Raw genomic sequence first — 16984 nt, 5'->3', positions numbered from 1 at the left:
TGAAAGTGCTGTAGCTCCAAAGTACGAGAGACCCAGGCGAGAACAACAACTGTCAGGAAACAGAGATTGAGATTCCTGTTCTTTCATATTTCTGTAGTCAATAAACTGCTGCTATTAACCGACACAATGCAATACAATAATTAAATAAATGAATGAAGTTAAAAAATATACATATCCAGGAATTTAAAATTAAACACACATCAGCACCCTGTTCCAAACACCTCCTTCCTTCAGCCCCTTCCCAACAACACTAACTGCACAGCCCAGCCTTGCAGGACTTATACTCCATACTTGCCATTTGGAAATTGTTCAGTAGAACTCATCATACACATGGGAGAAGTCATATGCAAAAACACACTTAATATCATATAATAGACGTACCCTCCATCTCAACACGACACGATCATCATGATAGTGAAACTAGACATAATGAAGCTTTCTTACCTTTGTATAAGTTAGTGATCAGCAGATGTGTCAGCCGCAGGAAGAGCACAGTGTGGGGTTTTCACTAAATCTACTGTGCAGAATACATGATTTTTTTCTATGGGAAATCGGGACTGTCCTGACCATATAGGGACTGTTGGCATGTATGATACTCTGATAGTGCATGCTGGGAATGCCTCTAGGCCCTTTCCTCCTTTAGGCCTAAATGTTTATATTTACTTTGTGCTAAAATGCAGGTATGGGATAGAACTGCTGAAATACAATCATTCAAGGGAGAAGAGGAATTAAAACACATTTGAATTTATCAACAGGGCAGGGCTAGTTAAAGAACTTATTTAACAGTTATCCAAACAACAGTGAAGAAGGGCAAAATAATCACACTCCAGCAACCAGTAACAAAATGTAAAAAACTGAGTGCCTGGTATTTTTATAATATCACGTTAACATGTGTTATTACTGCAAGACATAAAGTTCACAACAACTACTTTACAACGACCTCCTGACTAGCATTAGCCTGAGACTCTATTCTGTTTCCACCCATGGCTGTTTGGTTGGAAGCAGTTTTTCAAAACAATCAGGATCACTTTCATTTGTTCACCCACAGTCAGAGCTGAAAGATCTATAATAGCAAATATTTTGGGAAGTCATTCAAATGTGGAATGGTAGCTTCTCTCTGTTACAATTCAGTTCCTCATAAAATCCCCTGGATCAGCTTTGAGCATAAACAGATCTGCATTACAATATTTTTCAAGCATCATTGATTATGAAATCATTATTGAACACGGCTGTCATTTCTGGGATGTGTATTAATTTTGGTTGGCATCTAGATAACATTTCATCAGTTGCTCACGCTCTTATTCTCATCAGTTTGACTATGCTGAATTACATAGTTGAGGAATATCACAACGTCCACATTTAATTAAAATCTGCCAGAAAAATCGATAACTGACTTATGCTGCATAACACAACAGTTTTCAATCCAGCAGATTCTGAAAGACAAAACTACTGCAGTCCACAAACTCACTGTCATTTATAGTATAGTAAAGACTAATACATCAGAATTAAAGTATGGTAAAGCAAAGGCAAACACAGGAATGAACAGTTTGCTAAAAACATAAAGCTAGAACAATCAAGACAATATTTAAAATCCAGAGTGGACTTATTATATGGCGCCGTATAGAGGAGACAGAGAGGATCGTCCTATAGTCAATAGGTAATGGAAGTTCTAAAAAAAATAGATTCTATTTTGAGCCACCAAGTCAAAGAACAATATTGTAACCATCCCCAGATGTACTTCAAAATAATAATAAAAAAGGGCGTAAAGCCTTGGTATGCACTGAATCTGTTTTGGGGCAATGTATCATCTGCCTGTTCTAAATAAATATGATTGTATAACATCTTAGGAAATACAGTATCATTTTCTACATACAGGCTACCTCCACAAAGTAGTGTTTCAAAGTCCATACTTTTAATTAGCTAGTGTGCCTTCTATACCATATGCTATAGAAACAAATACTCAGCTGTGTCTTTCCAGGCAATATGACAAGGTCAAAAAGTGTCATTGTACTGCAGGTGATGCATGCTGGTGTTTCTTTTCTACTCCTTATGAGTGTTGCTGTGCATGGGCAGTGATCTTGTTGGTCAATCTCATTTTGTTTTTGATGTGCTGTATTCTGATGAACGGATGCATCTGACAGCTACATCTGAACAGCTTACTTCTGTCGTATAATGGCTTTTGATGAAGAGCAATTCATATTTTACTTCAGCATTGTCAAGTTTATAGAAAGCAAACAGTGCAAGTTCATTCTCACTAGCTTATATACCAGTCAGTTTCAATCATTACTATTCGTTTTTCAGACAGCTGGAGTGGGGTATTGGTTGATTTGCTGTGATAATTGGGGCAACTGTGAATGGGAAAGAAAGTCAGGCTGGCAGCTGAATACGTAGTATTTGTTTGGGGAGCTGGCTCGGAGGAGAAGTCGGCTTCTGACTAGTTGTTTACCTCACAGATTTTAGGGGCCTATTTGGGAAATTGTATCCATGTAACCATTTGCATTTGGAAATCCTGTTAGAATTCATTTTTTAGTACCATTAGTCACAGTTTAGAATGGCCTCAAAGATACGTACATGTAAAATGTATAAATAAGTTATTCAGAGCCTTTTCAAGAGGAGGATCATCTGCATTTTGCTTCGAATGGCAGTATTACATGTTTTTATGATGCAAATAACTGCACACCAAAAGCAGAATTATATTGTTTCTCATTACTTTTTAATATGTCTTAAGTAAGTGTTCAAATAAATGAATAGACTTGGAAAATATGGTCTGACTATTTTTTTTCTAGAGCATCAGGCTGTGCTTGCATATTTGCAAAAGAATTCCAGAACCGTTTTAAAAAAATAATTTTATAGCTCTTAGTAATATAATTACCTAGGGTCTTTATTGTATTTGTCTGAAAATTAAAATGTGGTACAACTCATATTCATATATTATGCATGATTGACAAGTACTTAATGTGACTGTCACACTGTGACTGTCAGCCCTCAGACCTGAGCACAAGGCTTTCAGAGCTGTTCTGATTAGAGATTTACAGAACAGCAGCCTTGTTTCCTTCATCAGTGTGCAGCTGAAGTCTGTTAGCTGTGTTATCACTAAAGTGGCTGAAACACTACAGGTGTTGTAATTAGCCTATAAATTAAATGTAACCGTTTAGTCTAAAACTGTGTCAAAAAACGAATTAATCAGCTGAAAAGTTATTTTCAATTACCCTGTCTGTGTGTCAAAAACCTTAACATTTGTTTGTATTTTAATAGCATTTTGCAGCAGTCATTTACATGTCTTTTTCTAGCTGGCCCACCTTTAGTGTCATTAATGCATAACCAGCCCACCACATTCAATCAGGAGAAAAAAATTCACAGGGACTGAAAAGTACTTTCATTATTATATGGGAAGGGAACCACCTGTACTCTGCAGTGTAGAACAGAAAGCCAAACAGTTCAAGCACACTACAGTTCGAATCAAACCCTGATAGATAAACAGCAAATGATTTGGTGCGTCAGCACCTAACAGCTCACATGGTCTTAGCCACAGAACCAGAAATTCACAAGGACAGTCTAACTATATATAATTGCCTCAATTTGCAACCCCTGCAGCTGCATAATTTTTGGTGCAATTAAACTTAAATGCATTTAACAGCTTGGTACAGTTGAAAAAAAAAAACAAACATAAATTATAGCAAGCAATTGCTTTCTTGGGATTATTGATCTCAAAGAAGAACTGTACTTCATTTTTATTTTTAAGTCACCTTTTCTGAATCCTTGGCCATTCTTGAGTATTTTATGTTGAATTGCGGCTTCTTTTTAAATCACAATCCATGTTGCTATTAGTTACCCGCTCCCTCCCTGCACATCCAGAGATCCAGGCACAATATTATACTATAAGTTCATATGCCATTTGCAGTGTGCCATCATGTGCATTTTGGGCAAGGTGGACTGCAAAGCTAAACTGTGTGTTTTGGTTTGTATCAGTATAATACCATTTACTCCCAATATGTTACAATATTAAAGTGTTGCTACAGTAGGACTGTTCTACCATTATAACTAACCCTGTGCTCCCATTTCCCAATCCAGTGCTTTGCATTGTATTTCCACTGCATTGTCATTGAAGATATTTTGGTACATTTTGGCCTTTGTTCGTTATACCATAATTTTACCTAAGCATGAAGTACAATAAATACGCATTTTAGTATGAATACACTTTTTCATGGCATGCATTTTAGGCTATCTCTATAACAAATATTATAGTATTTTGTGTCAAATGGAAGGGGAAGCTCAAAAATATCTTTGTCATGTAGCAACGTGACAGTATGACAACCACACGCCACACACTTTTTTTTTTTTTTTTTTTTTAAGCAACCTTTATGTATTTTTACAATCTGGATACTTTTCAAAATCGTCAAGTGTAAGCCAAGAACCCTGGTTCTCAATTGAGAGCAATTCGAAAATAAATATAATTCTTCTGAGTAATACCAAAAGACTGAAAGTCTCCAAAGCTGTAATCTAGAAAATAGCTGTACCAGTTTGGAAAGATTACATGAGACAGATGGACTGCAGGGATTTCTTGAACAAAACAGAAAGAGCTCTTAATATTTGATTTTATTATTCTTTTTTACTCATCACCTGCTTGCTTCTCTTCCTGGTGCATTCTAGTCACTAAATTGACAGGGGATCGATATGAGCCGAGCAGTGGGCAATTAACAGGCAGCTGCAATAATACCCTTTTAAGATGAAAACAGAACAGAAAATGTTGCACAATTATTGATGTTATTGGAATTTTATTGTTTGTTTTTTAGACCAAATTTAGCCTCATTCCACTGCAATATGGTGCTGTGGATTGTTGAACAGCACAAATGGAAAACCACTCTGACATAATTACTTTTCCTCCATAATATAATTATATGCCAGTTGATGCTTTAAGTAATTATTCACAGGGGACACCTATAATTATCTGCCCTTTTGCTTCACGATCTTGACAGGAGTAATATTTAATGGACCAAATTCATGCTTTAATGATAATAGCAGAGGAACTCCTATATCCGTTGTAAATGTGCAGCATGCAGAATGCAAACAGCTCTCGAGCCAGGCTTGTGCAGTGATTCGCAAGTAAAGTTGAGGATACAAAATGGCGCCGTCTTGCTTTGAAATGATCTTCCTTTGCGTTTGCAGTTTGAGTTTAATTCTTTTGTGGTTTTGGCAACAATACTATGCATTTAATACAGTATATACCAATACTAAAAGGGCCTTTTCACAAACTGAAGGTTGCTCTGGAATTCATTAAAGTGCTTTAAATTACATGTTACTGTTCTATTGCTATGTTATGATGTTCTCTATCTATCATCATTGATGATTCTCTGTGCCAAGGTGAATAAGTTTAGGAGCAGCTCAAGTTGCAAGATTTTTTTCATCACATAAAGATGAGGCTTTCATTATTTGAGCTCATCCTTTTAGTAATGGTATCACTAGAAACACCTTTATCATAACCATATGTATCACAGGCTGAATCAGCAAGTGTCTGTTTATGTTGCCTCAGACTAGGTCTCCTGGTCTCAAGAAACTTCCTGAAAAAGTGACTTTTTGTTCCTTCAGTTCAAGACTTTTTTTTTTTTTTTTTTTTTTTTTAGTAAGGTAAAAAAAAAAAAAAGTATAATTACACTTTCTTTACTTATACCTGTTTCATATTGTCCCTTTACTCTTATTTTCATGTCCCTTAAGTGAAGGTGCATTTTTAACATAACTTAATAAGGGAAAGTGTAAAATCCAGGACATCATTTCCTATTGATGTGCACCTTTTGTGCATCTTGTTGCATTTAAAGACCAGAAAATTTAGTTAAGGATTAGAATTTATTTTCCCCACTCATAGCAACGGGACTCCCTAGCAGTGACCTCCTAGACGTGTACAAAGGGGAATTGCACACAGGGGAATTCTCGTGCATGTCTGTTATGACAGGGGGCTGTCGGGAACCAGCCTCCAGTGACTTGGTAGCTTTCTCCCGGATGACTGCAGGACATTTTCTAGGTGACAAGGTGCCAATGCACTGGCTGCAGCAGGTCATGAATTAAATCAGTGGACATGAGCAAGGCACGCTTTGCCTCAGGAAATAGATGAATTCCATCCTCATAATAAAGGCCTTTTTAAGCAGGCAGACATTAAAAAGACTTACAGTGCCTTTTACTAAAACATTCTCATCACAGAATCTGTAATGAAATGTAGCAGTCTCATGTGATTGTTACCTGGTTCTACATTGTTACTGTAATTGGATATACATATCTGTATTTCATTGGAAATGTAATATGTTTGATAAGGCATGTGTAAGGAGCTTCTGTTATTTATAAAACAGGATGTGGACACAGCATGTAAACAGAATTTATATAACATTTAAGTATCAAAAAATGAGGTATCTCAGGTAGAAACAAATGCAGATTCTTATTAGAGCAGAGATAATATTTCTGTCATCTGTTTGGTTTATCTTGTAAATACATATATAAATACCAACATCTTCTTATTATTTTTTATGTATTTATTGGTATTTGATACTGCTGCCAGATCAGAGATAGGAGTTTCCAATGTAAACATTGATTGAGCAGGGGAGGGTACTGAACACATTGTTTCAGTCAGGAAACTCATGTGACAGATTATTTACTAAAACATAGACTAGACAACACTACTACATTATACATATTTTACACTACATTATTTGGCTTGTCACAGTAGCCCTGCCCATAAATGAACTTGCAGATAAGCAGAGAGGCTGACCATAGAGAAGCCATGGGCAGGGGGGGCAGGATAGCTGCCTTCCCCCCAGTTAGACAAAGCCAAAAAGCAGGTGGTGGCTGGGGAGGAGGAGGAGGAGAACTCTAGCAGAGAAGTAATCGATTGAGGCAAGATATAAATCCCTTCCTTGACGATCACTGGACATACTGCTTAGGGAAGGACAAATAAGATACTAGTTATTCCACTGACGATCAGGTGTTGGAAGATCCTAAAATATGCTTGATATTTGCATGATTTGATCTAAGGTTAAAGGGAGTTCCCTGCCTGAACCAGCGCTATACTTAAATCCAGCTAGCGATCATTACAAGACAAAGAAATCACACTTCATCACATAGTGGCCTGAATTACATCAGAATGATAGCAGCACCATGACCATTAAAGTATAGCTAAGGTGGTGCCATGAACTAATAATAAATTACATTAAATTCAGGGTTCTGTGTTGCTTGCTCCCTCATGCACCAACACTGATGGGCTGATTGACTTGCAGAATCACATTAATTTAGATTTTATACAATACTGTGGCAATTTGACCGGTGATTGTGAACAGGTGTAGAGGTGATGCGGTGCAAAAGGAATCGCAAACAATTGTAATCCAGTAGGAAAAGGGGTTATAATTGTAATCCGGGTCTGGTGACCAACGAAAGAAAAACGCTCCGGCAATACACAACAATGTGTAATGCGCAGAGCCAAACGAACGGGTTTACAGTCCCAAACAATAAACGTTATCCGCCCCACAATACTAAAACATGGTCACCAGTCCCGGGTGCGTGTAGTAGTGCTCGTGGTAGGTGATAACAGGTTATTTGCTGACAGTTCGTGCAGTGCAGTTCCAGCTTGTGCTGGCCCAAAAGCGATAGCTCCGGAACGTGTTTAGCCATCTAGTGATACAATAAACAAGATAATTACTAACACCCAAAACAAACAAACACTCACGAATATTCCTCAGCAGTTTCTACTGCAGCTCTCAGTCCTTCCAGGTTTAAAGCGTAAACCCCAAGCTAAGAAAAAGATTAGCGTTTCTCTAGCCCCTTTTATGCTACCCCGCATGATCCCTTGGTAAACGTTTTCAGCTGCGTCTAAAGCTTGCAGCTGCTACCTTGTTTACCTTCCAGGTCAATACATTCCTGCAACAGAGTCTCGCTTCCATCAAGGCTGACCGACTTCCCGACCTTGGAAACCAACTGTCAGGCCAGCCCGTCCAGATACTTTTCCTTTCGTTATTTAGCACCCTCTCAGGTCGAGAGGGAATTTTATTACCAGAACTCATTGTATTTCTGTCACAAATACCCATCAGACTGAATTAATTATAAGCATAAGAATAATGAAAAGTTGCCTTATGCTTATCTGAAGTCTCAGATACTACTCACAGGTGTGCTTTTCAACCACGCTGGTCACACCTTGCCAGTGAATAAACAAAAGAAAACAAATTCCAGTTTACACATGTATCCAAAAAACAAACATGCAAGTAATAAGTTGAAGTGGCTTCGAGCGACCTTCCTCCTAAACAAGGCAGCTGCAAGGTAGAGGTAAGGGAGGGAGGGGGGCCAAACAGTAAAAAAAAAAAAAACTACAAGTGGGAGTAGACGAATGGGGTTTTTATAGGGCTGATGATTACGTCTTTGATTAATGGGTGGATTCTCCTATTCAGAAAGAAAACTTTCCATTGTTTACCATGGTTTGCCATGTTTTTTTTTTTTTTTTTTTAATAAATGCTTTACCATACCTCTTTGGGCTTTACAAAGCTTTCCTAAGCTTTGCCATGCTTTCAATATTTTTAACTAAGGTACACCTTTATAAGGGTAATCATGCAAACTGTAGTCTGTTCTGTATAAAAGATCTCCCTGCTCTCTCGACGCGTCTGCTTTTTCCCAGCACAAAACACACCACATACAATATGTTTTCTAAATGTCTATATTTGTATTCCTGCTTTATGACTTGTCTTCAGCATATAATTATCATTTGAATGTGGTTTATTAAATATACATTTTTTTTTTTAAATTGTTAAATGCAATGATGTTTATTGCACATATAAATGTACACAAAACACAAACAATAACAAAGGCCAACAGCTAAGTAATAATAAAAATAATAATAATAATAATGTAACTGTGTAACCTTAATATACCAATAAAAAAAATGCTGCTTTTGTAGAAGTGGATGGATTACCCCTCTTGGATAATCAGACATGTCTGATTTTTACATCGCATCATAGATATTTAACACAGCAAAAACAAATAATTAAATGGATTACACTGTCAACTTTGAAAAGGAAGTTTAACAACCAGCTGACAGAAAACAGAAAGACATTTTGTTTAAGGGAAAGATTTTCATAAACAAGCTTTACAGGTCTATATATATATATATATATATATATATATATATATATATATACACACACACACACACACACACACACACACACACACACTTTATTCCAGTCTCTCAGTTTGAGGCTGCTCATTTTTTTAATCTATTTATAGATGGACAAACATTTTTCGTCTTTGGTACTAAAAATGCATTTAACACAGCAAAAACAAAAATTTTGTAACAGAACTACTGTGTTCATTTCATTTCCTTTTCTACAATCTTCTGAAACAGGTAGTTCACTCTCTCCTCTTCCCGTTGCTTGTAAAAGCTGGCTGAAATCTTTCTGCAGGCACGTCTGGCATATACCTCCCCAACCAGCATGACAAAAGCAACAAGGTGCAGGACTCCAACCGTGACGGCTATGGAGCTGCATGGTGGCGAGAGTTTCTTCAAGCAGCCTTCATCGAGAAAGGGGATGGCAAACTTGTAGTTTTCATCCATTTTGTGTGTTTCTGTAGGGATTTGAGTCTTGGAACCGTCTCCTCCAAAAATATTGACAACATCGTTAAGAGCGTTGTTAATTTCATTCAAACCTCCTACTCCAATCTTAACCTGTAAAATACATTAAGACTTTGTTTTTTTGTATGCTTCCAACCTTGATAAGTACAAATACATTTTCTTAAAAAAAAAAAAAAAAAAAGCATAACACAAACATGTAAAATATTAAGAGTTTCTAGTTTGGTTCCAGTTTACAGTAGACTTAATAGTTGATTGACCTGAGATCTGAACCACACTGTTATGATAAAATGCAATCAGAAAAATGATATGGAAATTGAAATGAAAAATAGGTGAATTGTAATATTATTTTATTTATAGAAATAATTGCATTCTTTAAATATGAATTACAAAAAAAAATGTTTTTTTTTTTTTTATGTTAATTGGGATATATAAGTTTTCCCAAGGTGTATAACGCTATATATATATATATATATATATATATATATATATATATATATATATATATATATAGATATATAGATATATATATATATATATATATATATATTATATAATACCATACACATATTTTAGAGGCTGTCTGCATTATAAATAAAACATAAAAACAAAGACATACAAAATATATACATATTTCAAAGTGTCCGTTTACTTACTGACAGATTGGTTGAAATTGAAAACTCTACTTCTGGAAAGTCATGTGCCCATTCTAGGATATTCCCCAGGAGGAAGAAGACAAAGTGATCAAGTCCTATTATTACTGCAGCTATCACCCCATAGACAGCTAGGATCACCATACCACGCAGGGCTCTCAAAACCTCATGACGAGACATTCTCAAACCAGTGGACTTGATTAGCTTTTTATTATAGGATAGCAGGGCATCAGCCCTCCCATGCTCTTCAGCTAAACTACACAGTTTCTCTGTAACATACAAGTTGTCGTATTTTATGTCTGTCAGGTAGCCTATTAAATACCACACAGACCCTGCCAGCAAATACAAGAGGAGCAATCCAGCAACGACCTTTTTCATCACCTCCAACGATGTTCTCAGAATCGATTCAACCGAGCGGAATTCTTGTTTCACTCCTTCAGAAACGATGTCCAGCTTTTTATTAATCTCAGAAATATTAATATTTCCCTTAAAGTTCAAATTATTTTTAGCTTTTTGCATGGTAGGTATCTTTTGAAAGAACCCGTTAAAATCACTTATAGCAGAATTCAAAATGATGGCGGAATTTAAAGTTTTTTCAGTTGTGGTTTGGGTTGAACATTTTATTATGTCTAATACGTTTTTAATGTTGGTGATAATGTTTGGGATGCAATTTAAGACTAGCAACATCATGGCTGTTGAAATAATCAGCTTGCGGCCTTGCTTGGTACCCAGGGAAGGTATTATCATGGTAAACATGCACCGAACAGGATGCACAAGAAACAGAATGAAAAGACACACACAGGTATAAATCCCTGACACAACACAAGATGGCATGTATGTGTATTTTAAAGTGAGATACATCCATATAAACAGAAGCCCTCCAGTTAATGTTGCAATGAACAGGCACTGCAGGAAAAGAGCAAGACACTCCAGTGAGCTGCTGGGAGTTGGTTTGGAATAGACACACCACAAAAACTTGAAGGTCTTCCGAGCTTTTTCAAGAAGGGACCTGAACAAGAAAAAGGAAGAGCGTATTACCAATTCCGATAAAACAAAATTAGTGAGATTTGAAAAAAAAAAAAGAAATAGGAGAGAGGTTTTGATATAAATTGATGGCAAAAAAGTTTTTAAATAAAATGAGTGAGTCCTTGACATGTCTGCATTTACACTTATTATGAAAACACTTTATTATCTTACTAAACACATTCAGCAGCTGGTTTAAGAAACATCTTTCTTTATTTGGGTGTTTTACACAGCTGAAGTCATTTGAATCTATATTAAGAAGTACTTGAGGTTTAAAACTTGTTACTTATTTAGAAAACATATTACAATCACATTGCATGATTTCAATGTTAACATAGATATTTATATTCTGTATTTATGCCTTGTTTCATACATCATTTTAGATTAACTGAGCCAAACCATTTATCTATGGTAATCTTGTGGCTTTGTGTAAACAAAATTAATTGTACCCACCAGAAACTGTGAACTCGCTCCATTCCTCATCTAGCAGAGGGAAAACTTCAAGAAGAAAGTCTTTTGGTAGCTTAACGTTTTTGCAGTTCCCTGTTTATTTTTACAGAATAACGTCAAGTGTTAAAGGAGGAGCCAAACAACCCAAAAATATATTCAAAACAAGATTTTTGGGCAAGGTGGAAACTGAATGGTCATGTAGTGTCGTAGTTTGAAAAGAAAAAAAAAAAATCTTGATTTGTTCAACTCTGTGCAATATTTTTACATTGTGTTGTATTTCAGTGGTGTGCTATGGTATTTTCTTGTAGAATAACATAATATGGTTCTCCACTATATCTACTGACATTTTTCACTTCAAAATACAGGCACACTATTACGCTGTAGCTACACTGTATTTATTTTTTATACATTACAACAGTATGATCTGGAAAATAATTCTGTTGTTAATCCACAAAGTAAAACTTGGTAACAGGAAACTACCACTAACTTATGTGCCTGTATTCTATACACTGTATATTTTTAATGAGAAGACTGTGCTGGTAATAACAATAATATGACAAATTAGTATTATGTGCTTTTAAAAGATTCCTGTGAATTAGGCTAAATATTTTTTTTCTAATTTTAAAATATACTAGTTTAGTATATGGGACCAAAGTCATCTGCTCAAAGATCAAAGAAATACAGAGAAGAAATGAAGTCTGATCCTCTGAAATATCAGCAGCATCTTAAAAAGAAAAATAAAGATGCCTAAACAGAAAACAAAGTGGAAAATTAAAGAATATTGAAAATAAAGGGAACCAAAATACAAAAGACCTCAATGTAAAAAAAAAAGTACAAGATGTCATCGCTGTGAACACTCCACTCCACAATTCCGAGAATTACAGCAAGATTCAGAAACACCACTTCTCCAAAAACATAGCTACCCAGCAGATTAGATCTAACTCTGATAAGGTCAGGAAAGTTCTTCTTTTCCACAATGCCCTTGTTGTTGAGTTGCGTGAAAAATATTGGCAAGCTAAATCAGAAAAAGAAAGGCAAGTTGCTTCAGAGATCATCAGTGGGAATATCCTGAAGACATACAAGCTAAGCAGTAAGCATCCGAATAGTTTATTCTGTCGGTTCTGTTTTCAAAACAGTCAAATGTACATTACTAACATTATAGATAATTGAACTGTAGTTTGTGTTCTACGAATTCCAATTTTAGTAAAACATTTTATTTCATTTTATAAAATGCTATGTTCAAGGCGATCATACATGTTTTCAAATAATTTGCAACGTGTTTGTTGAAGTTTGCATAATAAAAGTTTGTGCCGTTACAAGAACATTCTTGTCATAACCAAAACGGCAGTGTCATTACCATCACTATCAATTTGTTTTAGGTATTTTTTAGGTATATTTTTGATTAAAAGAGAAGACAATCAACATATCACTTGATTAAAAGAAAAACATTTCTTAAAACGCATCCTGCCTACTAGTGTTCTGGTTAGTGGTTACGGAGAACTGAGAAAGACCATAGCAAGACTTGGTTTTCCCCTTGAAGTTGTGGTGACACTGAAGAGAAATTGGCTTCACCCTAACAATATGGGGAATTATAAAGTGTATTAACATGTACAAAGTGAAACTAAAAGCCAACATCTTTCTCGTTCTTATTAATACAGGTCAGTACATCTTAATTATACAGGTCAGTCTAAATGTAAGTAAACTGTGAGATAATAATACAGTAAAGCAACTGAGCAAGTTAACTTAAAGCCTGCATCCTTCTTGTTCCTAATTATACTGTTGCATGGACTTGACTGATGTGTACTGACACTACTAATAATGTGCCCAGAAAGCGCATGCACATAAGTATACAGTGCCTATATTAAGTATTCACCCCCCTTGGACGTTTTCACAGTTAATTGTGTTACAGCCTGAAATCTTGATGCATTTAAATGGGATTTTTTTCCCTTTGATTTACACAACCTAGTCAACACTTAGAAGAGGCAAGAGACTTTTTATTGTGAAACAACAGTTATTTGAAAAAAAAAAAAAAAAAGAAATGTCTTGGGTAGATAAGTATTCACCCCCTTGAGTCAATACTTGGTAGAACCACCTTTGGCAGCAATTACAGCTGTGAGTCTTTTGGGGTAAGTCTCTACCAGGTTTGCATATCTGGATCATTCAATATTCACCCATTGTTCTTGGCAAAATTGTTCAAGCTCTGTCAAATTGGATGGGGATCGTTGGTTGACAGCAATCTTCAAGTGTAGCCACAGATTTTCAATCGGATTCAAGTTCGGGCTTTGACTGGGCCACTCTAGGACATTCACTTTCTTGTTTTTAAGCCACTCCAGTGTCACTTTAGCTGTGTGCTTGGGGTTATTGTCCTGCTGAGAGGTGAATCTCTGTCTCAGTCTTAGGTCTTTTGCAGACTGAAGCAGGTTTTCCTCAAGGATTTGCTTGTATTTCACTCCATCCCTTTTGCCCTCTACCATGACAAGTTTCCCAGTCCCTGCCAATGAAAAGCATCCTCATAGCATGAGGCTGCCACCACCATGCTTTACAGTAGGGATGATCTTACCTGGGTGTGCTGTGTTGGGTTTGCGCCAGACATAACGCTTTGCATTTAGGCCAAATAGTTCAATATTTGTTTCATCAGATGACAGAATCTTTTGCCACATCTTTTCAGAGTCTCCCACATGCCTTTTTGCAAATTCCAAGCGGGATTTTACATTTTACTTTTTTCAGAAATGGCTTCCTTCTTGCCACTCTTCCATACAGACCAGATTTGTGGAGTAACTCAGCTATTGTTGACACATGGACAGTTTCTCCCATCTCAGCTATGGAACGCTATAGGTTTTTCTGTGCTGTCATTGGCCTCTTGGTGGCTTTTCTGACCAATGCCCTTCTTACCTGGCTGCTCAGTTTGGATGGAAGGCCTGCTCTAAGCAGATTCTGGGTGGTACTGTATACCTTCCACTTCTTAATGATCGACTTGACTGTGGGCCAAGGGATATTCATTGCCTTTGAAATCTTTTTATACCCCTCCCATGATCTGTGTCTTTCCAAAACTTTATCCTGGAGTTATTTTGAAAGCTCCTTGGTCTTCATGGTAGTATCTTTGCTTTGAATGCACTGCCCAACTGTGGTACCTTACAGAGACAGGTGTATTTAATCTGAAATCATGCAAACCACTTTTATTGCACACAGATGGACTTTATTTAACTTATTGTGTGAATTCTGAAGGCAATTGGTTGCACCTGTACTTATTTAGGAGTGTCATAGCAAAGGGGGTGAATACTTATCTAATGAAGACTTTTCAGGTTTTTATTTTTAATTGATTTAATTATTATTATTATTATTATTATTATTATTATTATTATTATTAATTATTATTATTATTATTATTATTATTATTATTATCATTATCTATAATAGATTATGATAACAAAAGCATCTGTTTCTTAACACAAGCGGCTATGACACCACGTGTTCACTGTAAGAACACTCAAAAAGAAAAGAAAATGGTCTCTATGGTTCTAAACACACCTATCATAGACATTCCCATCTATTTGCTATTTAAGTCTTAAATTTGCAGTTTGGAAAGAAACCCATGCTGTAGCAAACATATCTGGTACTTCACCTACTTCCTCGTTGGAAGTCAGTAACTACAGTACTCTTTTTAGACCTACTCTTAAGAAGTCTGTTGCTGCTTCACTTAACTCAAGTGGGTCTTCTGGACTGAAGAATGTTACTGGCTGAAAGCTTGTCAGTCAATAGAGAAGGCTGTTGGTTGGCTAAAGACAGCAAAGAAGGCATTAAAGGGGTGGGGAGAATTTCACTCTTCACATGATATGCAATCCTACCTGAGCCTGGTATGCAAACAGACATGCCTTTTACCGAGTGTAGTACCCGATAGGTTTTAAAAATAAAAATATTTTACTATAGCACATGGTTCTTTCAAAACTGAACATTTGAGACATATAGCCATTTTACTTTGCCCAATTACTAATGCATTAAAAAAACACAAAGTAACATTAGTCTTACTTTCATTTAATTTCTTTTTCTACAATCTTCTCAAACAGGTAGTTCACTCTCTCCTCTTCCCGTTGATTGTAAAAGCTGGCTGAAATGTTTAATTCTCCACAAGACAAGTAGCAGCCCAGTCCATTCGAGGCCAAGGCTTGTTCTAAATGACAGTCACTATGATGTGATAACTGCAATAGAAAAAGAAAACAGTGACTTTAAACAAGACAAAAACATTGGTGATAATTCACAAAAAAACTACCTTAATCTAATTGCATTAAATCTGTACTAATCTCCAGTAAGGAACCAGTACATTTGTGTTCCTTTTCCCACCTCTCGCTAGTCACCAGTTCACCAGTAGTGTGTAGTTTCAACAGAGAGTAAAAACAAACAATAAATACAGTATATGCATTAAACTTTTCTAAACCCAAACCAACAACAGCTTCAAACTGTTTCAAAATGTGAAAGACCAACATGTAGCCCATAGTGCTCTCTTGTGGCAGGGAAATGCAGTTTCCATGGAGAAAGGGATAAATCAAGCTTAAAAAGGCTTAACACATACAGTTATTCTTATTTTGTACAATTACCTTTTGAGTGTGTCAGTTTGCCTATCTGACTTGGAGAAGCTGTTACCTGTTGCATGGATTCAGTTTGTCTTTGTGTTTTGCAGGCATCTGGTTATAAGTAACACATAAAACAATGCCTGTCAAATAGTATCTCAAAAGACCAAAAACACAACAAAGAGCTCTCCAAACTCGACTGAAATGTCAGTAAGATTTTTATCACATGAGAGGAGCTGTTATTTACTTCATGCTAATATTGGACTCGGTGTTCGCCAAAAGAAAATAAGATAGTACTGGGAAACAACCAAGACGTAGCTTTGCTATGATATGAGTCTTCAGAGCTTTTCCTCCAGGTAATGTGGATTTCCTATTGGCCTGGTGTTGATGGCTGAAGTGTAATGCTGGCTCCAGGGATCAGCCAGTGCTGTATCCCTAGTGCCTCAGCATGGCAATCGTCTGGAATGGGCTGAGTGGTGCACAGTGCAGGGGTTATCTGTACACATAGATGGTAGGTACCCCGGAAAGTATCCAACTTCCTTTCTACTGCTCCATGTACCTCCAACAACAAGCAGAGGTCTGTGTCAACCATGCGCCAAGTCATTTACTCAGAGGCTTTCGGCCACTTACCCTTTGGTTTGCATTAAGGTTCCTTTCTCTCCTAGTCTGATTCATCTGACTAGGCTCACAGGATCATT

The 16984-nt window shown here is 36.4% G+C and overlaps 1 protein-coding gene across 1 annotated transcript; it reads right to left on the bottom strand.

Moving 5' to 3' along the window:
* Positions 1–9205: 9205 nt before the first annotated feature.
* Positions 9206–11800, bottom strand: LOC121320297 (osteoclast stimulatory transmembrane protein-like). Its single transcript, XM_041258549.1, has 3 exons — positions 11725–11800; positions 10252–11257; positions 9206–9691 (listed from the first exon to the last, which is right to left on the bottom strand). Exons 1-3 carry the CDS (start codon positions 11745–11747, stop codon positions 9335–9337), a joined length of 1386 nt encoding a protein of 461 aa, XP_041114483.1. The 5' UTR covers positions 11748–11800; the 3' UTR covers positions 9206–9334.
* Positions 11801–16984: the final 5184 nt, after the last annotated feature.

The sequence above is a fragment of the Polyodon spathula genome, chromosome 8, assembly GCF_017654505.1.
Source record: "Polyodon spathula isolate WHYD16114869_AA chromosome 8, ASM1765450v1, whole genome shotgun sequence".
NCBI classification, from domain to species: domain Eukaryota; kingdom Metazoa; phylum Chordata; class Actinopteri; order Acipenseriformes; family Polyodontidae; genus Polyodon; species Polyodon spathula.
Note: the sequence above shows the minus strand (reverse complement) of the source record. Positions and strands in the feature narration are given on the sequence as shown.

Excerpts from the sequence above, each read along its gene's own strand:
- LOC121320297 (XM_041258549.1), bottom strand. The coding sequence starts at position 11,747 with ATGGAGCGAGTTCACAGTTTCTG. Across the intron at positions 11,258-11,724 it reads GAGCGAGTTCACAGTTTCTG|GTCCCTTCTTGAAAAAGCTC; the intron begins GTGGGTACAATT and ends TTTCTTGTTCAG. Across the intron at positions 9,692-10,251 it reads CAATTTCAACCAATCTGTCA|GTTAAGATTGGAGTAGGAGG; the intron begins GTAAGTAAACGG and ends TGTATTTTACAG.